General features: G+C 32.6%; 2 protein-coding genes across 29 annotated transcripts in view; one reads left to right on the top strand and one right to left on the bottom strand.

The window, feature by feature from the left end:
* LOC127855678 (RNA-binding motif, single-stranded-interacting protein 2-like) overlaps nt 1-13,990 on the top strand; it is a 202,759-nt gene extending 188,769 nt beyond the window's left edge. For 18 of the 28 annotated variants that reach the window (XM_052391441.1, XM_052391439.1, XM_052391455.1 and 15 more), the window contains 3 exons: nt 5,140-5,211; nt 6,959-7,017; nt 8,796-13,990. In XM_052391441.1, the coding sequence (XP_052247401.1) occupies nt 5,140-5,211; nt 6,959-7,017; nt 8,796-8,814 (150 nt within the window). In that variant the 3' untranslated portion in view covers nt 8,815-13,990. Of the gene's footprint in view, nt 1-5,139; nt 5,212-6,909; nt 7,018-8,795 lie in introns of those variants that run through there. The other 10 variants (XR_008037630.1, XR_008037633.1, XM_052391443.1 and 7 more) reach the window with 5 other exon arrangements.
* A 3,452-nt stretch (nt 13,991-17,442) lies between these two features.
* The window catches only part of LOC127855674 (serine/threonine-protein phosphatase 6 regulatory ankyrin repeat subunit A-like), a 99,007-nt gene continuing 90,285 nt past the window's right edge, over nt 17,443-26,164 (bottom strand). Inside the window, exon 27 of the mRNA XM_052391429.1 lies at nt 17,443-25,887. Within this exon, the coding sequence (XP_052247389.1) occupies nt 25,805-25,887 (83 nt within the window). The 3' untranslated portion in view covers nt 17,443-25,804. The remainder of the gene's footprint in view (nt 25,888-26,164) is intronic.

Here is a 26,164-nt window from a genome sequence, read left to right as displayed (position 1 = left end):
AGACTTAAGTTCCAATATCGTACCTTCAATTTGAAATGTATTTCCAGTACTTGATCAAATTATTAAGAAAATTATCTTAAAAACGCATAAAATAAGGACTAAACATTTCAAGAATGTTCCGGATATTCCCTGTTATGGAATTGTTTCTTTAATTGTTGACCGTGGATTGGAAAACTATTATATTGCAAAGATTAAGATCAGGTGAAACTATTTTGTTCATAAGTATTTATATCTACCAGTATTTGGGCCTCAGAATACAAAAAAGTATTTGTCATGTTTAATTAAAAAGATGTTGGCTATTTTTGTAAAATTGGTAAAATAATGGAAATCCGCATATTCCATCAAAACATGGTGCAGTGTAGCCACATAATATTTACCACCACCTTTGCATATGTATCGACTGCCAAAGCTAGCACTGTTCAGATTTAAAACTTGTATGCATTGTACAGTATATGGCAACCTGTTAGTTTGTTGGTGTTGTTATTAATTATTTTAACAAATTTATTTTTAAGCAGACTTCATATAGTCATGTTTTGTTTTAATCTATGCGTGATATTGCTCATTTATTTACCTTTTTTAATTTGAAAAATTTTATTGTAAAAAGTTATCATTTGATTAATACATTTTTATTTTTAAGTTTTACAGTAATTTTTCATCATTTACATTAAAACATTGGATTCTCAGCATTGTTCAAACAAAAAGGAACAAACAAAGTTTTATAGTCCTATTTATATATATCTATTTATAGAAATCATGAATTTTCCGCATGATTCCTTAGTGTGTTAAAAAAAGGTCAAGGGGTATAAAGGCCAAAAAGGTCAAGGGGTATAAAGGCCAGTTTATCAACTTATTTCTTGTTATTGTTCAGAATTCATTTACAGTTCGAATGTTGAATGCATATATCCTCTTATAAAAAATCTCCTGAAATTTGCTCAAGTGTAAGTAAATAAAATGTATTATGTAAGTTATTGATACAAGCCTTGTCCGTTCATCAATTTGTAAGCTACACATTTATTTATAGGTTATTTTTATGCATTGTGTATGTGTAATGATATATTTTGTACCAGAACACAGCTGGAATACTGTACGTGTTATCCCCCGCCAAAGGCAGAGAGATATGGTTATGTGTTGTCCTTCCGTCTGTCAGTCCGTCGGTCAACATGAAATATGGGTGTACTGATTAGAATTGCCAGGCTCAAGAACCATTACCCTACACTTTCTTAAAAAAGAGTTATTGCCCTTTGGTCACAAACTTTTCTGGTCTATATCTCAGAATTGAACTATATTTCAGCATGAAATTTCATGGGTGTATGGATGAGAATTGCCATGCTCAAGAACCATTACCCTATATTTTCTTAAAATAAGTGTTATTGCCCTTTTTTGTTTTATGTAACTTTTCAACTTTTCATAGTACACCAAATTTCAACATGAAAATTGCATGGTTTTATGGATATCTATGAGGAGAAGTGCCATGCACAAGAACCATAACCATGCACTTAATCAAATGAGAGCTATTTTCTTTTATTTCTGCACCCATCCTTCAACAAAATTAACTTGCCAGGGAATTATCAATTCAATCAGTTTGCTTGTTTAAATGCAAGGTCACTAGGAAACTAATTAATATGTCTTTAAATGTTGAAAGTTATTTGGATTTTTTTCCATTGTTGATTTGGGTATGTGTGAGGAACTTTTGCTTTATATAGATGTAAACTGATTTGTATGTCCCCCACCCACTATAGTGGGGGACATATTGTTTTTACCCTGTCTGTTGGTTTGTTGCTTTGTTTGTGTGTTTGTTTGCTCCAACTTAAACAGTTTGCCATAACTTTTGCAATATTGAAGATAGCAACTTCATATATGGCATGCATGTGTATCTCATAGAGCTGCACATTTTGAGTGGTGACAGGTGAAGGTCATCCTTTCAGGTCAAAGGTCAAATATATGGGTCAAAATCGCTCATTTTATGTACACTTTTGCAATATTAAAAATAGCAAATTGATATTTGGCATGCATGTGTATCAAATGGAGCTGCACATTTTGAGTGGTGAAAGGTCAAGGTCATCCTTCAAGGTCAAAGGTCAGATATATGGGGACATAGTGTTTCACAAACACATCTTGTTTTAATTCAAAATGATAAGTAAATTTGTACATCCTTTTTGCTCATATTGAATTAGTAAGAAAACTGTGAGTTGGTTTGTATTTGATGACAATAATTGTACATTAACTTATTGTACATGTTTGTTTAGGTTTATTGGATTTTTGCAGTAGTAAAAAATGTCATTACTTAATTATTATCTTTATTAAAACAATCTGTAAACATTTTGTTTCTTATCATATAACCATTATGCAATTAAAGACTGCTTTTAACCCTTTCCCACTCATTAGCAAAGTGAAAATGGCTATGTGCAAACAGCATAAAACCAGAACAGCCTGCGAGAAACACCCAGTCTGTTCAGGTTGTATGTTGTTTGCTGCTCATCAGTATCTAAGGATTGGTAATGAAGCCTTTTAAACTTGAATATAGTCACAAAGGTCTTGAATTAAATTCAACTTTCTATGGGACTACAAATGCATCAAAATACGTATCTAAGTGGTAAAGGGTTAAAAAGCTGATGCAAAGATTGGCTGTCAATGACCTACACAGGGCTCCCCAAGTAATTAGAAAGAGCCTAATTGGAAGAATACAATATTATGCTACCCAGCATTCATTCAACTAACAAGAGTTAAGGGCTCCTTGTACAAAATATCTTAGATGTAAAAAAAAGATCTGAAAAAGTGTTGTCAAAAATATTAATATGCTGTGAATGTGAAACGGAAAAGAGTTATCTAAATTAGCTTACTGGAAGATGCCTTTTGCTGAAGAACTTATACTTGGAGTAGAAGTAGTCATCCGTGGATTTATCAGCCAGACTTGAATTGTCAATCTTGGATTGCTTAGCAGAACTTTAAAGCCAGCCAGGCAGCATTGAAACGTTCAGCTAGGTCAACTTGAATTAGTCAGCAAGACTTAAAGGTAAACCTGGATTAGTCAGCAGGACCTAAAGGTTAGCCTTGGATTTGCCAACAGGACTTAAAGGTCAGCATTGGATTGGTCAACAAAACTTAAAGGTCAACCTTGGATTGGTCTATGTGACTTGAAGGTCAGGACTGGATTGGTCAGCAGGAGTTAAAGGTCAGCATTGGATTGGTCAACAAGACTTAAAGGTCAACCTTGGATTGGTCAATGGGACTTGAAGGTCAGGACTGGATTGGTCAGCAGGAGGTAAAGGTCAGCATTGGATTGGTCAACAGGACTTAAAGGTCAGCCGGTCAGCATTGGATTGGTCAGCAGGGGATAAAGGTCAACCATGGATTGGTCGACCCTTAACAAGACTTGAGTATCAGTACACAAAGTGCAGAGTGATTTGCTGTTTGATTTAACATAGGGAGACTGCAAGTGTTCTAGAAAAGTGTTCATGCTCATTTAACTGATCCCATTATATTACTTTGCATCATTGATTTGAATTATGAGAAAAGCTGAATTTCAAACTTTTCCTCATTTACTGAGTACTATTCAATTAAAATATTAATGTGTTTGGATTAACAAAAGCAATAATGTGACATTTTGTAGGATGTATGCAAAGGAACACGTGTAAAGGTTCTTTTAAGATTGATGCTATATTTCAGTTAAATGAGCATAACATGGTTTTTAAATTGTGTGATTTTGCTGTTAACACACGTTAGCTGGAATAATATGCTTACAACTATGCACAAAACGAGGGATTAAGTGTTTGAACAATTGTATTGTATCTGTAAATAGCAGAATCTAAATTTTCAAGCTCTGCTCTTGGAATTTTTCTGATTCACTGTATTATAATATCTTGTTAGTTTACATTTTTAAGTTGAAAAGCTTGGATTTAGAAATGATAATTAAAATTAGTTAATTACCTATTTATAATGGTACTTAGAAGTTAATTGAGGGGTTTGTTGTAACGATTGTTTGATATAGGTTTATAACATGATAACAATCATATTTAACGAGTTAATAATGCAATTGGCTTTCTAAAAAGTCAATAAAGTATGTGACTTAATGCTAACTAACAATGTGTTTTTTTTCTTCATAATCTTTTGTTAATAAATACCTATCAAATGTTTGCGAATATTTTGTTGACTTTAGGACAGAAAGTTAATAATAGTAATATAACCCTTTCATAACTTATTTTGACGGATATAAGAGGGCACTTTGAACAAATTGCACTCCCTTTGAAATGAAGGTTTAAAAAAGAAACGCATCACTTAAAACCTTATTGTATTGTCCGATCGAAAAACAAACAATTATTTAGAAAACTAAAAGTTGACTTTTAAGGTTTTCAAACGCTGCTTGTATATGTAGAGCTAATTACTTCAATGGTTGTAATTTGTTAACTTTCATTTGTTTGCTACCTCTCTCTGTGTAATATATCATAGCGGTTACTTATATATAGCTTTGAAGTGCATGCTTTTGTCGTAACATATTGTGCATGTGTCATAAAAATACTACAGTTTAGTGATATTTGTGACTATAAATTCTCTGTTATGGTTCTTTTTTTGTAACCATATATTGTTCTTATAAAACGTCTCAGATATTGGTGCTATAGAAATGTATTTTGTGTAATATTCTCAATTTCTTAAATTTTTGGAATGACAACGGTTTGCAAAATCAGCTATATAAATGACTTCTGCTTATTGATGAAAATATGAATGTTTTAATGTGTTATGCAATGGTTTCAATGGATGCAAATATTTAAAGGGTGTATGTTGTGTGGGTGGTTGGTAGTTTTCTAAACCTGTTTGCTTAACATTAATATTAAATAAATAATCATTAAAATGATCGAAAAACATAGAGTTGTGTAAATGTTGTGACACAAAAGTGTCACTCTTCTATTTCAATGTCTTGTTTCTTGGATGAAAACATTGAGATGGACTGCTATTATGATCCTGAATAATGGCCAGGCAAATTTTGATGGTGAACTCAATGGCTAACATTTCTGGTTTAAATGGCAGAAAAAGATTTGTATATGACCTAAATCAACAAGAAGAAATTTGTTGACCAGTATAATTGTAATTTCTTGATAGGTTGCTTTTTTAAAATATAAAAATGTGTATTCTGTTCCGTTACAGTACGCTGCTCTGGCAAATGCTGGTTACCAAGTTCCTTACCAGGGGACCATTTTACAAACAGTTCCACTTGAGGTGAGTCATTTCTATGGTTACCTTAATGCCATGGCAACCATGCAGTGTTGTTGCTATGTGTACCGCAATGCCTTGGAAACCATGCACAGTGTTGTTGCTATGGAAAATGTCTAAGCAGCAACTCATTGGCAACCATGCACAGTGTTGCTGCTATGGAAAATGTAATGTCTAAGCAACAATTCAATGTTGTTGCTATGGATACTGAAATGCATTGGCAACCTTGCACTGTGTTGTTTCTATGGAAACATCGTTGCCATGACATCATGAACTTAGGCTTTTCCAGTATAATAAAAATAAAAATTTACAAAACAAACATGCAGTAAACGTGGGAAGTGTTGGGAATGTGTTGGCAACCTTGCACTGTGTTGTTGCTATAGAAACATCGTTGCCATGACATCATGAACTTTGGCTTTTTCAGTATTAGGAAAATAAAAATTTACAAAACATACATGCAGTAAATGTGGGAAGCTGTATATTTGGTAAGGCATATAACAATCTATGTGTAAATTATATCTTTTGATACAAAGTGAACTTGGGGAAGTTCGCTAAATGTATTTCAAAAATGTTTGCAACAGAATTCACATGTTTTGTAAATTTTTGTTTTGATTTTTAGCTCACCTGAGCACAATGTGCTCATGGTGAGCTTTTGTGATCACCTTTTGTCCGTCATCCGTTGTCCGTGGCTGCCAGGGGGCGGGGCATTTTTCTTTATATGGCTATAGTAAAACCTTGTTAACACTCTAGAGGCCACATTTATTTTCCAATCTTCGTGAAACTTGGTCAGAAGATTTGTCCCAATAATATCTTGTTATCTCAGGTGAGCGACTTTGGGCCTTTCAGGCCCTCTTGTTCCACTCTAGCCATATATATGCATGATGTTTTCTAACAAAACGAATGAATTTAATTCCCACATTAATTATAAATGAATAGTTTATAAAATGGCTAACAAAATAAAGTTACCCTCAATATGAACAAATGAAAATCGTGCATATATGTAAGTACTAGTCCTGTTGTGTCCACCCTTTGGTTGTTGTGTAGATATAACCTGTCACCAGCACAGATCTTGTAGTAAACAATTGAAATCCTTTACAATGATTGTTCAAGACTGCATTAAGTAAAATAGAATCACATGAATACATATTGTGCAACACTTGCAAAAAAAACTTTTCAAAGGATTCATCTTTCTGTTGTATCTGTTAAATATTGTGCGTAACTTTATTTTTCATTGTTATCTTTTGAGACAGAAAGGGTGCATTTTGTTGTTGAAGCCACTACCATCTTCCCTACCAATTTACCCCCATATAGTTGCAAAAACAATCACACTGTCTTATTCTGTACCTATGCTAGCGATTCCAAAGTCACAATTTCTATCTAAAATGCAGTGTTCTCTGTTCAACAGTTTTCCATATGATCTGAAATTCATACGCAATAATCCTTTTAATTAATTTTGTTTGACAAGATTGTACATAACACAGGAGTTTACTAAACTTTACTAAGTTTCAATTCTATTAGACAAACTGTGTTATTTTCAATTCTTTCAACAAACAATCAAGACTTTCAACTATCATCAAATTCTTGATGAATAAAAAAATTCCAACATTGAAAAAAATCCATTTAGCTTTATCTTTCCATTTGTTGATCACGTGCAATGCACCACTCTCCTCATATCTGTTAATTAAACCAATTGTTTCTATTTAGGACTACGACACAGAAGGAAAACACAACCTCTCTCTCTATCTTTCCACAGGAACACACGGTTGAGGACATGCATCGACACTTTCAAGCCTACACCCCCACCCCTGCCAAGTAAGGCACAGCAGTAAGTTGTCTCCCCTGTTGAGCTCTTTAAAAACACTGGACAATAACAGTTGTTCCCCTTTGTTGCTCAGCTGTCATAAGTTTTAAAATTTGGACAGGGGTGCTTCCCTTTACACTGTACACAGCAGATTGTATTAAAGCGTGTCTGGATTTCCTTTTTTTCAGTATCAGATGCAAATATTCCTCAAATTTTATGAATTATAAAGCAAATATCTGATCTTTTTTGGGATATATTCTTTTAAAATACAGAAATTCCTTAACTGAATAATATAGCAAATATAAAATCTTATTTTAAATATTAAATAAGACAGCAGAAACAAAATGTGGACAACAGATTGTCTCCCTTTATTGAGCTCTTAAAAAATGGCGAGACAACCAATCAAATGTGTACCCTATCTGGCTTTAAAATGTGTGTCTTTCTCTTGTGTTTCAGTTTATTAATGTTGTGTAGTATAGATTCATATCTGTTTATAGCAATATACTTTTCCTTACAATTCTGTTCAGTATTAATTTGTGTTTGACTATGGTAAAATAAAATAATTGTAGCTTAATTCTTTTTCTTTTGGAATGGAAAACATATTTAATCTAAATTCAGAATGTTATTTAAGACATGTTGATATATATTGATGACAAAAAACAACAACTGACGTTGGAAATCATTTTGCTTAACTTCCTTAACACATATTTAAATTGCTAAAGGACCTTGGCAAAATGTTTAACTAATGCTATGATTTCAATATATAATTACTCTTTTAAGCTTTTTAAAGAATTATTGCCTGTTAGTTTATAGAACTGCAATGTGTATCACATAATTTTATTTTCTATGGTTATGAAAATTCCCTCACAAGATGCAGCGATATATTTTGCTTGGCATGTGTCGATGGTTAGGTAGATCGGTCAGTCCATAGATCTAGATAACTCTTTGACATTCAACCATGCAAACTATTATTATGGTAGCTTTGAGAAAAGGACAATGCCTGTCAATTTTAAGGTCAACTGGTAAAGGTCAAGGTCAAAGTGGTTTGTCATCGAAAATTAATTGCAGACGAATATGTTGGAAAGCAAATTGATACAATGGTTTCTTGTGAGAGAGGAAATTATGGGTATAGATTTTTAGGTCACCAGGTCAAATGTGAAGGTCACTAGTCTTGAAACAGGAATTCCTTGGCACTGTTATTCTAAACACTTACTTTTTATCGTGAAAATTGGTGTAGAGATTCATGGGATTAAAATAAGATGCGTTCCAATGTTAAGGTAACCAGGTCAAAAGATAAAGGTCACATGGGCATGTATCAAGAAATTAGTTTCTTTTTTATATCTATAGAATGTTTTGAACTATGATCGTCTTAATTTGAATACTGGTAAGTTGGGAGGAAAGAGCGATATCCTTTGATTTTGAGGGCAATAGGTCAAAGGTCAAGTTCAAAGGGGCTTATAACAACAAATTTCATTCCTCACAATATCTTGAAGGGTTTAATCTACGGATCATGTAAAGTGATGTAGTGGTTATTTTGGTGGAAAGAAAGCTGTCTTAATTATTTTGATTTTTAGGTCATCAGGTTAAAAGAAAATTCATTCGGAATTATATCATGATATTGGCTTTGGAACAATATCAAGAGAATTCTTTGGATGATATAAAGTGGTATGTTTGTCATGCTGGGGGTGGGGTTGGGGTGGGGGAGAGGCATATATGTTTAAAAAATATATACTATTTTTGGACTGTGTGTCATGAGGTGTATCCAAAATCTTGATTTTTTTAATTTCAGTCCAACCATCTTAGTTTAAAAAGAACATTTCCGATGTGATATGGAGGCTAACAAAGAGCCAGCTACTCACCACGTCACATGATCAACTTACTCTCATCTGATTGGATGTTGCTGCTGTCAGACAGATTTTGATTGGGTAGATTATGGTTTTGCAAGAAAGACTTGATCTGATTGGATGATTTGAATTTAAATTAGATAGGATTGGTTTAGGGTGGTGTTACAATTTCATTTTGTTTGTTTAATATTTTGACAGTGGTTTATCCTGGAACTGTTTTGTAAAATGTTTTCTTTCATGTTTTATCTATTTGATTTTTGTTTCTGCTGATTTATGATTACAATTTTTTGTCTTATTTTTTATTTTTGTATTGTTTAATTTTTCATACTTATGTTTGATGATTAGTGTTAATGTAGATATGCAACTTACAAAATGAAATAGCTTTAGGCAACTGTTTTTATCCAAACTGTACAATTTGAACTGTATGAGATTATGAAATAAGTACCTCAAAAAGCTCATAAAACTCTTTAGACTACATGTAGTTTTACCAATAGTAACATTGACTTGCCCTAAAATAACAATTTTCGCAACTTACATTGACTATTATTTTGAAATAATTTACAGGGAATTCCCGTGACAAGTTTTGTCCTACAGCACTACCTAGAAATAGTTCATATTAGCTTGTCGTTTTGAAATTGAATTTTGTTTAATTTGGTGATTGTAAAAGAAAGATGTTTGTAAAAGATTGACTTGAAATGGACAAGATATTGATCACATACAAATATGCAAAAAACTGTTAAATGCATACTGTTGTTTTGTGAATTGATATGTTTACATTACAGTTTAAGTAATTGTATGCACTGGTTTTGATGTGTACATACCTGGTGATTTGTCGAAAACCCAAAGTCTAAATTGTTATAGACATAAATTGTTGTACATATTTTTTTAAGTAGATCCTAGTGTCATTTAGTATAGATGTTTTTGTGTGAACTATGTTTGTTTTGATGACTCTTTTTGGAAAACCTAATTTTGCCTTTAACATGATACAAAAACGTGAATAATTTTCTTTCTTTATCATGTTATTCAAATTTAAAGGGATAATAACAGCACACAAAAACGGGATGATTTCATGAAAGAATGGGATTTAATCTTAAATAAATGGGATTATTTGATATTAAGGATTGGAAGTGGCAGAGTGTGTATAAACGCACAAACTTTGTATTGATGGCAGAAGTGTCTTAAGTCATGTTATTGAGTTATCTCTTTAAATGTTTAAAACAAAATAAAACAGCAAAATTGAATAGTGCAGTAATTAGGTTTTCTTATTTTTATTCATTTTCATTTGAACTGTTGCAAAAAGTAAGTCATTTTTTGTAGCATCTCATCATGTTGTCAAATAAAAAAAGTTTGTTGCTGGGGTTCTTTTCCAATTGAAAATAGTGCTTTATGTTTTGAGTGTTTGTGTGTGTACGTACGTGAATGAATTCAATTTAATATATGAAACAATCACCCTGTAAATATTTGTTCATTATTTCATTATTTTTGATGACTGCCTTTAAAAGAATTTTGCCTTTTCATGATTAATACTTTTTGTGTACATAATGTTTAAACGAGTAAATGAATTTATTCAATTGTGTTGGGAAAAATGAATGTGGAGTAATTTTACAATTTCTTTAGTCGTTTGTTTCTTTACTTCTAAAGCAAATGTGTCTAAAAGTGCTCATTCATTTGATTAATTACACCATCTTCAAATATTTGTTCATGTTTGTGACAATGGATACAGTCAAAATGAAGAAACAGTGAACAATGAGCAAATTAGTGATAACGTGTTGCACACAAGTTTTGATAGATATATAGACTTTATGAGACCAAAGTTAATGATGTATCAATCAGTTTTAGGCAAAATGCTCCACGATTTGACGGCACTCTTGTCTGATTTCACAGAGCTATTTTCTTGAATTTCACGGTCCATTCTGTTGTTCCTTAGATATACTTGATTCAAAAAAGATGTGCGAATTTAAACTGCCTCAAAAATTCTTACAAAGAGGTGGGTTCAGCATAAAGTTTGACTGTATCATTAACTTATCTGAGGTTCAAATTCTGTTTTTTTACCAAGAGGGAAACTTGCTTTTGTTCATTCCAGCTTAATTATTTTATAGTGTGAGTGGAATCGTCCTTTACATTTTTTTTTTTTTTATTTACATGTTGCATTTGTTGGATAAGGGATCAACTATTTTGTTATTTTTGTTTGTAAGTTACACTTGATGTGACTATGTCTATGTTAAATATGCAGACTTACGGAAACTTAATCAGGAAAAGGCATATTGTACCCAAAGAGAAAATAAAGAAAAGCGTGAAAAGTGATAAACAAATGAAAGTTTTGCAAAAAAGCAGAATAACTATGACTTTCAAATGTGTATTGTTAAGAGTTTTGTTCAGACCTGACCTTCATTTAAAAAAATTGGTGCTTTTTGTTTTTTCAGAGTTCTTGGCTTTTTTCTTCGCAAGTTTATTTTCATATTTCTTGTGTTGTCAGCAAAAGCGAAGTTCAGTGTGAATGTGAGAATGTGTCAGTGTCGGTTTTGGTCATTATCGCATGTTCAATTTGCAATTGTGCCAGTTTTTACAAGAAATGACAGAGAAACTGTTGTAACTGAGGTCAATACACACACAAAATAATCAAATCAAAATCAAATTGTATGTTTTCTTGACTATATATTGTTAAAGATTACTTTTAGTTAACTGAATTTGCAATACATGGATAATAGTATTTCATATAAATATATTTATATCTACCAAGATATTAAACAGCCAAGAGTATTTATTCCACGACGAATGTTACTAACTCAGGCACACCAGTTTCTTGTGTCATTTTAAATAATGTTTCATGATTTTGGTATTGTTTTGGTGTTAAAAGCTATATATTAATCAAGTACCCACATGTTATTATGTGTGATAAGAAGGGGTTTGCACTTGATTTGCTGAAAGCATTTTTCCATCTGGGTTTAGTGTTGAATATAATAGCCACTTTTATGTACATAGGTTTGTTAAGTTTTACAAATCTAATAGTTTTTATTGAAAGTAGTTATGTATATGTTTTTAATTTGTAATTTTAAATATATATTTTATCTATTTTTTGCCTTTAGTGTTTTTTAATTTATATCCTAATTTATATTTTTATTATTAATATATATAGTTCAAAGAGTGTACTGTAAATTATTTTAACATATTTATTGGCAGAAAACAGATGGTAAAATGCTTTCTCGCAATTCTAAGTTCGAATTGCTTTTTCTAATCTGTATAGGAAAGGCGTATGTGTAACCCACATGCATTGTAGCTGAGCATTTACAATATTTTGCTTTTTTTTTCAATATTAATTTCTGAACCAGGTGCTATTGAGTATAATCAATGTTAGATTTAGGTTTTTAACGGACACTACAACCCATGTAACCTTATTAGCGTATATCGTGTACTTTGTACAAAGTTTGAACAAAGAACAAGCTGTGATATGGATCATTTAGAAAGAAAAGGATTTTTTTAATTCAAAATACTCAGTTTTCCCCCTCAGTAAAACCTCACTTTCTGTTTTTTTTCACACCTTCCTGGAACCGTTGTAGACACATACCATACATTACTCATCACCTTTTGTGTATCGTGTGCAACACCCCTTCCTGGAATGTGTCTGCCTTTGGTACCAGTTGGGCAAATCTGCATCATCTGAACAGGCCGATAGTCCTCAGACTTTGAACTGATTCTTCAGGTTTTAAACTTAAGACTCCAGATTTTGAACTTAACTTTTCAGTGTCAAGTCATGTTGTCATGTTTATTTTGTTTTCAGATTGTGATCTTTGGTCTTCACAGATGTAAGGCCAGTAAAAGTATGCCTAAGCACAATTTTGTCTTGAAACAAATCGGCATATAAAGTAAAGTTTTTTTTTGCTTTACCTTGTTTGAATTCAATTATCCCTGAAAATGGTGCGATGACTTAACTAAATAATTAAACTAAATAACTCTTTTGAAATCCATTTCTGATTTTGTAGAAGCTCATAGATTCTCTGGAACTGTGTTATGCATTTTATCAGGAGTGGAAACACCTGCAAAATCAAACTGCGTTCGTAATTTGCATATTTTATAAACATTATGCACGATATTGTACTGCTGAGGCCTGTAGATCAATAGTATTGTCTTCCAATAATAAACAGCAATACTTTTTAACTGTCTTCTGATACGTAACTGTTTTCTTTATATTTTTACCACTGAATTATTGGATTGCTATTCAGAATTGTTATTTCTTGTTACAGCTGTACTTGTTTTGGATACATGTCTGTTTAGAAATGTTTTAACTAATTACAACCATTTAAACTTACATAAGTCTATTGTGCTTTGAAAATCTGTAAGGTCGCAGTTTTACTAAAATATAAAAGTTGATATGGTATTCCAAAGGTAGACATTGCCAATGTAATCACTGTATATGTACTGTTTGTAGCTTACATTATTGGAATATAAACTTTTAAGAAACCTTTAAAAAAATATTTTTTTTAATTTAGATTTTATCCAAGGACATTTTCCTTCCCTGTAACCATTTTACATATGATGCATTCTTTTAATATGCATTTGTACTTTTTGACGATTTTTTGTGTGTAAATATTGTCATTTTTTATTACCTTAGCAACCAATCTACCTGACACAATTTCTTCTGTTTTCCAGATTTTTTGTTTGTGCAATACCATAATAGTTATATACAAGAACAAGTTTGAGGTACTTATAATGACGTAATCTGGTATCAAAATGACCTGGTATCTTGGTTTTAATGGTTTCAAACACATTGTTCAGTTTTTTCGTTCCCTAATGAAAAATATTGAAAAGACTGATTTTAAATGGCCCAATATGTGTGTACAGAACAGTGGTGGTTCAACAATAAATTGTTGCCGTTGAAGAATGCCTTAAAACTTAAAAAAAATATATACTGTTCTACTATTAACTTGTTTTAAGTGTTTATGTTATTGCTGTCTTCTATGGACTTGTATAAGACAGAGGTTACGGATGTCAAATGGTGTTTATTTGACATTTTCTGCTTATATTTAGACATGTTGAATGTGTATGAGAGAGTTTGTACAAATGTATTTTCATCAAGGAACCTTTTTGTCATTGGAATTGTAATTGTGAACATCATTCTGGAGTAAATGAATTGCTGAAATTATCTTGGTTTTCTGGTTGTATTTTGCCCTTCACTTTTTAGTTTTGAACATTTTGTTACGTCATTCAACATGATATCCATGATTGTTCAGGACTGACTGACTGTTCATGACTGACTGTTTATAACTGAGTCGGAGTGTGTCAATTGTCCCAAGTTTGAAATCCGGAAAATTTAGCCGAGAGTCTGAGGCTGTAGGTCCCCAACGGGTAGCAAGGGCAGACCCCGCCCCCCTCTACGAGATCTAGCTTATTAATCTTTTCTAAAGTCTATGTTGCAATTTCTGGTGAGAACAAAGCAAACTATAATAAACAAGACCTTCCGTAACAATGCATGTGTACTTGTCATTTTATATTGATGTTATAAAGAACGTCAAAAATAAATTAAAATCAACGAAAAAATACTGTATCCAAAAGACTATCCGAAAGCATATCAAGATACGTCTTTTGCACATAAAATAAAATATGCATATCGTTTGACTTCAAAAAACGATAACCAGTAGCCGAGCAAATACGCAAGCATTATATAATTTGGTTAACATAATGTTTTACAATATTATATTGCAGTCAGTGCTTTACGTAGGTAATCAATTAAACTTTAAAGCTGGCGGACATTTGTAACATTTCGTAGAATTGTAAGATTTTCGGAAAGTAGATGAGAGGTTTCGTCAATTACCGTTCATGTCCGGGGGTTGATCCAGAATGCAGAGGAAGCTTAGTTCTCAAATTATCGCTCACTCGAACGACTTTGCCCATACACAAACCACATACCCTTAAAAACTCATCGGATTTACATTGATCTCAAAATCGACCCTGGACGGCTCAAATCCGATTGTCCGGAATAATTCGGACTATTGACACGTCAGCTGACTGACTCTGTTTATAACCGTCTGTTCAGGATTGACTCTGTTCATGACTGACTGACTCTGTTCATGACTCTCTGACTGTTCATGACTGACTGACTGACTCTGTTCATGACTGACTTAAACTCTGTTAATGACTAACTGACTTTATTCATGACATACCGACTGTTAATGACTGACGGAAACATTCAAAGTAGTGATGTAAAATATGAAACCAGTCAAAAGTCATGGAGTTAAATATGTAACCGGTAAATAGTCATAAATTTTGAAAACTCAATAGTCATGACTCAAAATATGGAACTGGTCAATTGTAATGACATAAAATAAGAAATAGGTCAATAGGCATGACTCAAATTATGAAATCGGTCAAAAGTCATGATGTAAAATATTAAACCGGTCAATAGTCATAATGTAAAATATGAAACCGGCCCATAGTCATGACTTAAAATATGAAAATTGTCAAAAGTCATGCCGTAAAATATGAAACTGGTCAAATGGGCATGACACAAATTATAGAATTTGTAAATATTCAAGGCGTAAAATCATAAACCGATCAATAATTATGACAAAATATTAAACCAGTCAATAGGCATGACACATTGCATAATTAGTAAATAGTCATGATGTAAAATATGAAACTGGTCAATAGTCATGACATAAAATATGAAACAGGTCAATTGTCATGATTTGAATTTTGAAAACGGTCAGTAGTCATGATGCAATATATGAAACAGGTCAATTTTTATGATGTGAATATTGAAAACGGTCAGTAGTCATGACACAAAATGTGAAACTGGTCAATAGTCATGCCATTAAATATGAAATCAGTTAATAGGCATTATGTAAAATATGGAACCGGTCAATAGTAATGACATAAAATCGGTCAATGAGCATGATGTAAAATATGAAACCAGTCAATAGGCATGACACAAATTATAATTGGTCAAGAGCCATGACGTTGAATAAGAAACAGGTCAATTGTCATGACGTAAAATATTAAACTGGTCAATAGTCATGATATTAAACCAGTCAATAGGCATGACGTACAAATATGGAAATGGTCAAAGGTCATGACATAAAAAAAATAATGGTCAATAGTCATGACGTAAAATATTAAACCAGTCAATAGTCATGACGTTAAATATGAAACCGGTCAATAGTCGTGGCGTAAAAATATTAAACCAGTCAAAAGGTATGAGATGAAATATGACCCTGGTCAATAGTCATGCCGTAAAAAATGAAACCGTTTAATAGTCATGATATTAAACCAGTGAATAGGCATGACATAAAATATGAACATGGTCCATAGTCATGACGTAAATTTTGAAAAGGATCAATGGTCATGGCTTAATTGATGAAACCGATCAATAATATTGGCATAATAGTATGAAACTTGTCAATAGTCATGACATATAATATTAAACCATTCTATAGGCATGACATAAAATATGACAAGGATCAAACAGGCATTACATAAACTTTAGAAACTGTCAACAGTCATGCCGTAAAATATGAAACCGGTCATTAGTCCTGAAACAAATAATATAATAAAATCATGGTCAAATATCATGACGTAAACAATAAAACCGGTCAATAATCATGACATAAATTATGAAACCAGTCAAAAGTAATTACTAAAGATATGTTACCAGTCAATGAACATGACATAAACTAGGAAAACTGTCAATAGGCATGACATAAATTATGGAAACTGTCAATAGTCGGGACGTAAATATGAAAACCATCAATAGGCATGATGTAAATTTTGAAAACGGTCAATAGTCGTGACTCAATATATGCAACTGGTCAATAGTCATGACATAAAATACGTCAATAGCCATGACGTAACATATAAAATCGGTCAAGTCATGATGTAAAATATATACACTGGTCGATAGTCATGACATAAAATATGAAACCATTCAATAGGCATGACGTAAAATGTGATACCAGTCATATGCACGACATAAAATATGTTACCAGTGAATGGCCATTACGTAAAATATGAAATCAGTCAATGGGCATGATGTGAAAATATAAAAACTGGTCAATAGTCATCACATAAACTATGAAACCGATCAATAGGCATGATGTACAATATGAAACCGGTCAAAAGGCATTATGTGAAAATATAAAACAGGTCAAAAGTCATGGCGTAAAAATATTAAACCAGTCAAAGGACATGACATAAAATATGAAACCGGTCAATAGTCATGCCATAACATATGAAACCGGCCAATCATGATGACACAAACTATTTTTAAAAAAGGTTTAAAGGTTAAGTTTAGGAAATCATGTACGCCTCATCCAGTCCGTCTCATCCAGTCAGTCAATTATTGTCAGTCTGACCAGAAGATGAGACGTGACTGGCAATACACAATGATTTGACATTTCTGACTCGATTTGAAAGTCAAGCAAGTCCAAATGTCAAGTCAGTCTCTTGCGTCTGTCATGACCCATCAGTCCATATGTCATGTCCCATCAGTCCATATGTCCTGTCCCATCAGTCCATATGTCATGTCCCATCAGTCCATATGTCATGTCTTATAACTCTGTCATTTCTATTCAAGTTCAGTAAATTTAATTAACACTCATACAAGACATTCTATACTTTAATACATCTATTATAAACATACAATGACGGAAATTGTGAAAATTAAAAATCCATGTAACGTGTCAGCACAATTGTCAACATGCATTCCATATCAAAATACATATATTTATAGTAAAGCTGTGCTAACTCTTTAACATCTGATCATTTTTATCAAATTAACAGACTCACATGCAATGAACATGATTAACTTTAAAATATATTTCTTATTTAATAATTCTTTTATAACATTATACTTCAAGGTATTTCATCTGTGGCACAATGAAAATGTTCAAAATTTGTGAACAAATCCATAACCAACTGAAAACAAATGTCAATACCAAAAACAATAACCACTAAAAACTATTTAAGACGTACAAGGCATCTTTGGTGTTTTCACAAGGTTTTATCCTAGTTCACAAATACAATAGCATAACAACTGGTTTTACGTCAAATAACATCTTTTACCAGGTAATGTATTTTTTTGTTTATATTCTCTCCAAGTAATATTTATTTTTGAATGTACCAATTATGCACAAATTAAAGCAGAAAGTAAACAGTAAGCATAACATTATGACTGTTATTTTTGAGTTCATTTAAAGAAAGAGTACAGAATATTATTTCATAGATGGACAGGTGCAAAATATATTTGAGTAGGAAAACACTTTTAAGGTCTTATCATTATTGACAATGCATATTAATAATAGCGATTTTTATACAAAGTAATATGAGAAATACATGCATGGCAAAATCCTACTTCAACATGATCATACCCTGACGTAAGGCAGCAAACACTGAAATTGCCAAATAATAGACAACATGAATTACAAAAACACAGTTGTTCAAGGTATGCATTGTTTATTAAGTGTAGTTAAATCTAAAATATCAAGCAAGCATCTGTACCGTGAAAAAAACTATTTTGCGACTAAAAAGGTATCTTGAGAATTAACAACCTCCGCGCAGAATTTTGATTGAAACCAGCATAGCTGGATCAAATCCCTGCCGTTATAACCAACCACATGATGATAGCCCAGCAATATGGTACAATAATTTTCCCGTTATTTTTACTTTATGTATTTTCGGTCTTTTACGTTTTATTATGAACCTAAACTTATATACTATTTTCAAAATATTAAAGAAAATGATACTACTTTTCATAACTACTTTTCATAACATACTAGTAAAACAAAAACAAAATCCTTCCAGATCTGGTAGGATTTTCTTGTGATGGCAAAGTCGATTGTATGCGACAGCATGGAACAACAACTCTGCATGGAGATCGGAGAATTAAATATAAATATAACTTTTTTTTTTCAAATTTGCATGTAATATGTCAATACATCTACACATAAATAATTGTAATGAGTGTAAATACTCCCAAAAAGTATCTTTTCAAAAATGTAATGGTCATTTACATTTTGAACAAACATACCTCTGAACTGTATACTTGTAATCAATATACCGGTAAAGAACCCTATCAGCAAATGGAAATCTCCTAAAATACAGTTTGTTTATCATAATTAAATCATTACCCGTTTGATATTGCTGAGTATAGTCCTTTACAAACTTATTATATAGACAGGGTGGAATGTCATTAATATGGTAAAAGATAAAAATGTCCAAAATTTAATTTTCAAAACAAACTTCAGTAAAAAACCTCACCAGATTTGTACATGAAGATAATGAACTTTACGTTATGTTTTACAAAGCATCCTTAAGGTCATTATTGTCCAGGTTTTTTCTTTGAAATATGGATTTCCACTTTGCTTCTGAGTGGAAAAGGGCTATGACAAACACAAGGATTATGGCCCATACCGGTACATGTTCTATGACACACACACACAGAAAATGCTTGTAGCTGGTAATTGCTGTTTGTATTTGAATTTAGAATGAGTACATAATCATGACAGGATATCATATAATCAAAAGATTTATTAAGAAACTCAATACAAATTATAAATAACCAAGCATGGAATGTTCAATTAGAAAATGCTGCTAATTTTAATATCATGTCCACACCGGTCTATTATACAATGCAATCTTAGCCAACCTAACAATAGCCAACACAATATCAGTGAAAACACACATTGTATATGAGCCTTGATCTGGGAAAACTGGGCTTAATGCATGACCATAAAGTGTCGTCCCAGATTCGCCTGCACAACCCGCACAGGCTAATCTGGGCAAAACTGTCCGCTTTCATGCAATTTTCTGTTTTTTAAGGAAATCTTTTCTTTAAGGGACCTTTCGACAGTATTTGCAAGTTTGGAAATGTGTCATAAAATGCTTTAAATTGATAAATGTAAACATCCAAACTAAAAGATTTCAGAATAAAAAATAAAATTAAATTAAAAAAAGAAAAAAGGAATCTACACCCGGGCTTGAACAACTGACCCTTGAAGTAAAAGTCTAGCGCTGAAACCACTCAGCCATCCTGCTTACATAACACTCCATGTATTCCATTCCTAATAGAAGCAATCCTAGTAATGTCACAAAATATACTTATAACACTAGAACTTTCCAAATTATACAATCGTTTCCCGTTTGTAAATCTTTGCAATGTTTTGGTTTCTAATTGTCAAAAGATGCATATAATGGATAATTAAGAGCATGGTAAATGTTCAGTATTACAGTTTCCTAGTAAAAACATTAAACTACAAAACAAGGTAAATCTGAAAAAAAAAATATTTGTGTCAATGTATGATAACGTGAAAAGGTCTCTTTAAAGGAAATCAAGTTCAGGCAGAAAGCACCGTTCCTAATAAGCCTGCGCGGACTGCAAAGCCTAACCTGGGACGACATATTACACACATACCTTCAGCCCTGTTATCCCATAGCTTGGCCAATGTCAGTTTGCACAAGAAATCTGGGACGACACATTACACACATACCATCAGCCCTGTTTTCCCATAGCTTGGCCAATGTCAGTTTGCACAAGAAATCTGGGACGACACATTACACACATACCTTCAGCCCTGATTTCCCATAGCTTGGCCAATGTCAGTTTGCACAAGAAATCTGGGACGACACATTACACACATACCTTCAGCCCTGTTTTCCCATAGCTTGGCCAATGTCAGTTTGCACAAGAAATAAACATTCAACTGTTAAGGTATGTTTCTCTTGTGATTGTTAGCATTATCAGTGGCTAAACCCAGAAGATGCATACAATATTTAAAACCTGTATGAGTTTCAGCACTTTTGATTGGTCAATTGAGTTTTTCCTTAATGAAATAAGGATTTTCTTTCCCCCGCCCCCACAAACATGATGCCGCCATCTTGAAAAGAAAAAAATGGAGATCTAAAATTGTAAAATGTTCTAGGGTTGAAACAAAGTATGCAAAACAGATCATGACTTTTGGTAAACAATAATGTTAACAGAACAGTCCAATATTTTAGAATGAACAGAATACAGCAGACTTTGGACGTTACTTTTAAAAGAGCCTCTTGTTCATAGTTCCAATTCACACAAAAGCTATAAGTATAGTGCATGAATTAATAAACATGTGAATTAAAAAAAAGTCCACTTTGAAAAACTAACTTTTTAAAAATCTCCCTTCAGTTTTTAAATTGAAAAGAACTTCACTAAAGAAAACACTGCTATTAAGCTATCAAATACAAGAGTTCTGTGGTCGGAGACATATGCCCCCCACCCCCAAAGAGGGCTTTGAACTAGTGACCCCAATTTCAATAAGGGTCATCTACTGTTCAAGGCGAATGCACATGTGAATTAGTCAATTTGTTGACGAGTTATTGATTGGAAACGATTTTCAAACTTATTGTGACAGTGACCTTGACCTTTGACCTAGTGACCCCAATTTAAAGGGGGTCATCTTATTTCCAAGGCCAATGGGCATGGGAAGTATCAAGCCAATCGGTCAGTTGGTTGACGAATTATTGATCAGAAACGATTTTGACACTTATTCAGACAGTGACCTTGACCTGTGACCTAGTAACCCCAATTCCTGTAGGGGTCATCTACAGTCCAATGACAATGCACATGTTAAGTATAAAGCAAATCGGTCAATTCGTTGACGTGTTATTGATCCGAAAGGATTAGACACTTATTGTGACAGTTACCTTGACCTTTGAGCTAGTGACCGAATTTCAATAGTGGTCATCTATTGTCCAAGGCCAATGCACATGTGAAGTATCAAGCGAATTGGTCAATCCGTTGAAGAGTTTTTGATCAGAAAAGATTTTCATGATTATTGAGACAGTGATCTTGACCTTTGACCTAGTGACCACAATTGCAATAAGGATCATCTACTGTCCAAGGCCAATGCACATGTGAAGTACTAAGCCAATCAGTCAATTTGTTGACGAGTTAATGATCGGAAACGATTTTCACACTAGTTGTGACAATTACTTTGAACTTTGACCTAGTGAACCCAATTTCAATAGGGGCCATCTACTGTCCAAGGCTAATGCACATGTGAAGTATCAAGCCAATCGGTCAATTCTTCGACGAGTTATTGATTGGAAATGATTTTCACACTTATTGTGACAGTGACCTTGACCTTTGACCTAGTGACCCCAATTTTAATATGGGTCATCTACTGTTCAAGGCCAATTAACATTGAAGTCTCAAGCCAATCGGTCAATCCACTGACGAGTTATTGACTGGAAATGAACTGGTCTATCGACAGACCGACAGACAGACAGACAGGGGGGGGGGGGGTTGAAATCTGTTTAGGTTCTCGCTATGTAAAAACACAATAAAAATTAAGGTGGGCACATATCCAAATATAATCTAATTAATTATTTTCTTAATCAGCATCATTTCACTGAACTACATGCAAATTGGTAGGTAGGCTTTCCATGCTTTTTAAAAAAATATACCGATTTTTTCAAAACCACCCCCACGCTCGGCTTTTGTCCAGTTTATTTTCACTCCTGGGGTATATAAAAGTTCCATTATTCATTCAAATTTCCAAATATGGGCATGCAGTTGGTGTGTACAGATGCTGTAAAGGTGTTTACAGTTTAAACAAGATGAAATAAGTATTCTTTTACAGACATTTATTTTTTACAAATTTTTATCTATGGAAGAGCGCCATGAAATGTAAGTGATTTCAGCCAAGTAAAAATTGGGTCGGTTAAAAACAAAGTGTCATAAAATTCAAAATAGTATCATTTAAGTCATATTTGAAACTTAGTTTTTATAGAAACACTATATACAGCAAAAATACCAAGAAATAGACAGATTTACCGTTTACTTTTTGAAATAAAAATAAAAATGCAACATGCATGGCTCGTATTTTCAACAGTAAATCACCCAATTTCGCCATAACGTTGTTTTAATTTTAATAATTGAAGAATGTGCATAAAAATTGCAACACATTTAACAATAAATATAGCTTATATGCCATATTAAATCAAATTACGTTAGAAAATAAATAAAACGCGTTGCAAAAAAGTATACGTCGTCGGCAGGATTCGAACTTGCGCGGGAATATCCCAAAAGATTTCTAGTCTATCGCCTTAACCACTAGGCTACGGCACCTAATAGTAGGCTCTTCAACCTTCGAAGAAATCGCGGGAAATCATTAGAGGTGCGCTACCTTAATATAATGCAAACTAATTTTCTACAACATTTGGAAACAGATGGCATATACGGTACTCAAGACAAGGGGACATAGTTAGAAAAAATATCCTATCAATTATATAACAATTGAACTATATGAAACAAACTGTTATTAAAATCTCTAAATTCCTCTAACATGTTATATAGAAAATCTAGTAACAAATAACACATATAATAGAACAAAAATATTTCATGTTATATATTTTTTTCTAAACGTAATGCCAAGACATTCATTTATGTACATAAACAAACAACACTACAAAGAAGTAGAAATAATTACATGTGTACTGTCTGTTATAATGTAATTACAAAAAAACAACAGAAACTTAAAATATCAGCAGAAATTCTTAAGAACACACCAAGTCAGTATGTATATATTAACTATTTCTTCAAAACTAACAAGTAATGCCTTTCCCACTGAATGCTATTTATATTTTCTTGAATTACAAACAGTAACCACATTTATACTTTTCTTTAAAATGTATACAATTTATTACTACTACAATTATTAGATTATTATTATTATTATTATAAAGCAGATTCAATCAAATGAAATGCAAAGTGAGTATTTCTTTTGAAAGAGTGATCACTGAATTAAATCGAATCACATCAGCTGCCTAAACAAAGCATGTATCACAAATGAATAAAGCATTGAACGGTGCCCTTAAAAATAAATAATTAACTTGAAATTAAGTTAACAAATGCTTAAAATTTTCGAATTAAACAGTTATCAAGAAAGCTGATGAAATATTGGCAAGAAAACTTTTTACTTTGTTGTACAAGAATTTTTAATAACAGGTTCAAATGTATACAATATAATTGTATGAATAGTAAGAAGAAATGTTTAGAATGTTAATACCAATTAAAAACAAAATGCATTTAATGAGTAACACAGAAATGAAACATCAGTGGCATGGTCCCAACTACAATAATAACGACATATACAAATATTAGGCAAACCTTCCTGTGAACAATTGAATTACAAGATATATACAGCTAACCCGTAAATACACCTTTGATTCAGGCATCAATGTACAGAGGCTGTTTTTCCAGCGACAAAATACTTTTTTAGCCATCTAGAGTTTCAGTAGTTAAGCCTGCTTTTTCTCTTTTTTTTACAAGAAAAAATATCAAATTTATTATCAAGTTTTTTCCTCTGTATAAATTCTCTTCCGTAACTTATTATCTCTCACTGCTATCGTAAAACAAGTATGCGACATGTCTGCTTAGTTTCCTTGGGAGAAGGAAATGACTTAATTTCATTTGAGCCTTGAAAAATATAAGATGCTTTGATTTTATGGCAGTTTAGGTAATACATTTTAATCTGTGGCCACATGGAACACATATATCGTCATGATTGGAGAGAATAATTCAATTGTTATTGTAAATCTGAATTACATGAGACTATTGGAAATATATATGCAAGAAAAACGGAACGTATCTAGTGATTCATTACATGGTCCGTTTATAATGTGGATTGGCGGCTATGTCCAGTCTATAAAAAACAAGAGATGTGTTTGTCAGAAACACAATGCCCCCTACTGCGCCGCTTTGATTTATTTTTTTGTATCATTTGGCAGGTACAAATAATTATCTCCCTTTAAAGCTTATTACTTCCCTTGAATTTGTTTTTTGTACCTTTGACCTTGAAGGATGACATTGACATTGACCTTTCACCACTCAAAATGTGCAGCTCCATGAGATACACATGCATGCCAAATATAAAGTTGCTAACTTCAATATTGCAAAAGTTATGGCCAATGTTAAAGTTTTTGGACGGACAGGCGGAAGGACGGACAGACAGTGCAAATGCTATATGCCACCCTACCGGGGACATAAAACATAATTTAATTTCCCATCTTGCTTTGAACAAGAGACAGTTTTTTATACACACTGATACCCTCTATTGGTTCAGGACAATTCAACTTAGGTCAAGGTTGAAAAGAGGTTGGGCAGTATTACTGTAATAATGTTTACAATGATTGGCCATAAGCATTCCTGTAATTTTGTTCAGATGGATTCCCCCCCCCCCCCCCCCCCCCCCCATTTTCAACAGTATTTTAATAATATAACACTAGTCAATTAACCAACTTACACTTTTCCTAAGTTAGCGATCAGTAACTGACAACTCCACTACTTGAATCAGAGGTAGGATAGAAAAGGCAATGGAAGGGTTTCCAATAACCAATTGCCACACAAGCTATGCGGCCCGACTAGGGATCAAACCTGCAATTCTCGGATACGTAGTCCAGTGCTCTAATCAGTCTGGTAGGGCAATATGTGTTGATAAGGAATGGGTCAAAACTGTGCTCAGTCAAGATATCATTAGAATTAACTAGTTCTACATGTTGAGTTAAGCAGTGTTTTGAAAGTGTTAGAATTGAAATTGAAAATAAATTATGTTTTCATTATAATTTAAAAGCCAAAAAAATATAATATTGATATTTATATTGTTTTTATTTTGTGTGATATAAATTTAATCCTCTGTGTACATTCTAACAGCTTCTTCCTATTATTATATTGGAATAACACACACACACATATACATGAGACAAGCAAAACAAGCACCTCTAAAGATTTGTTCTTAAGTGCCATGAAACTAGAATTATACAAATTTGAACAATACTCTAATCTTAAACTGAACTCATTATTATTTGCCAAGTAACTTAGACACAACATTAGAAAAATATATTTACTTCTCTGGTTATGAAAAATTGTGTAATACAAAGTGAACAAGATTACAAAACAACAATATATCTTGCAAAATAAGCTAGATGGGGTTTAGTAGAATTCAGAATCTGAGCTTGGTAGACTTTGTTCTTTGGTACTATCGTTGTGGGGTATCTCAAGAGTTCTAGTTCCACCTAAAGTAGACACATCAAAGCACTCAAATTCAATCAAAGATACATGTACAGAAATGAAAATAAAATATTATGCCCAAACATGTTAAAACACTTTAGTTCAGTTAAATTGATAGGAATGTTGTATAATAAGGAAACACAGATGCAATCCCTGTCAAGAATGTAACAATAGATTACTTTGCACATTTTCATGCTTATGTTAGAACATGCAAAGGTAATACGAATGTTAAAGCATTCATTGGCAGAATTGTAATATTTAATAAGTTCTGAAACTTCAGCG

Source organism: Dreissena polymorpha, chromosome 13 (genome assembly GCF_020536995.1).
Source record: "Dreissena polymorpha isolate Duluth1 chromosome 13, UMN_Dpol_1.0, whole genome shotgun sequence".
In the NCBI taxonomy this organism is placed as follows: domain Eukaryota; kingdom Metazoa; phylum Mollusca; class Bivalvia; order Myida; family Dreissenidae; genus Dreissena; species Dreissena polymorpha.
Note: the sequence above shows the minus strand (reverse complement) of the source record. Positions and strands in the feature narration are given on the sequence as shown.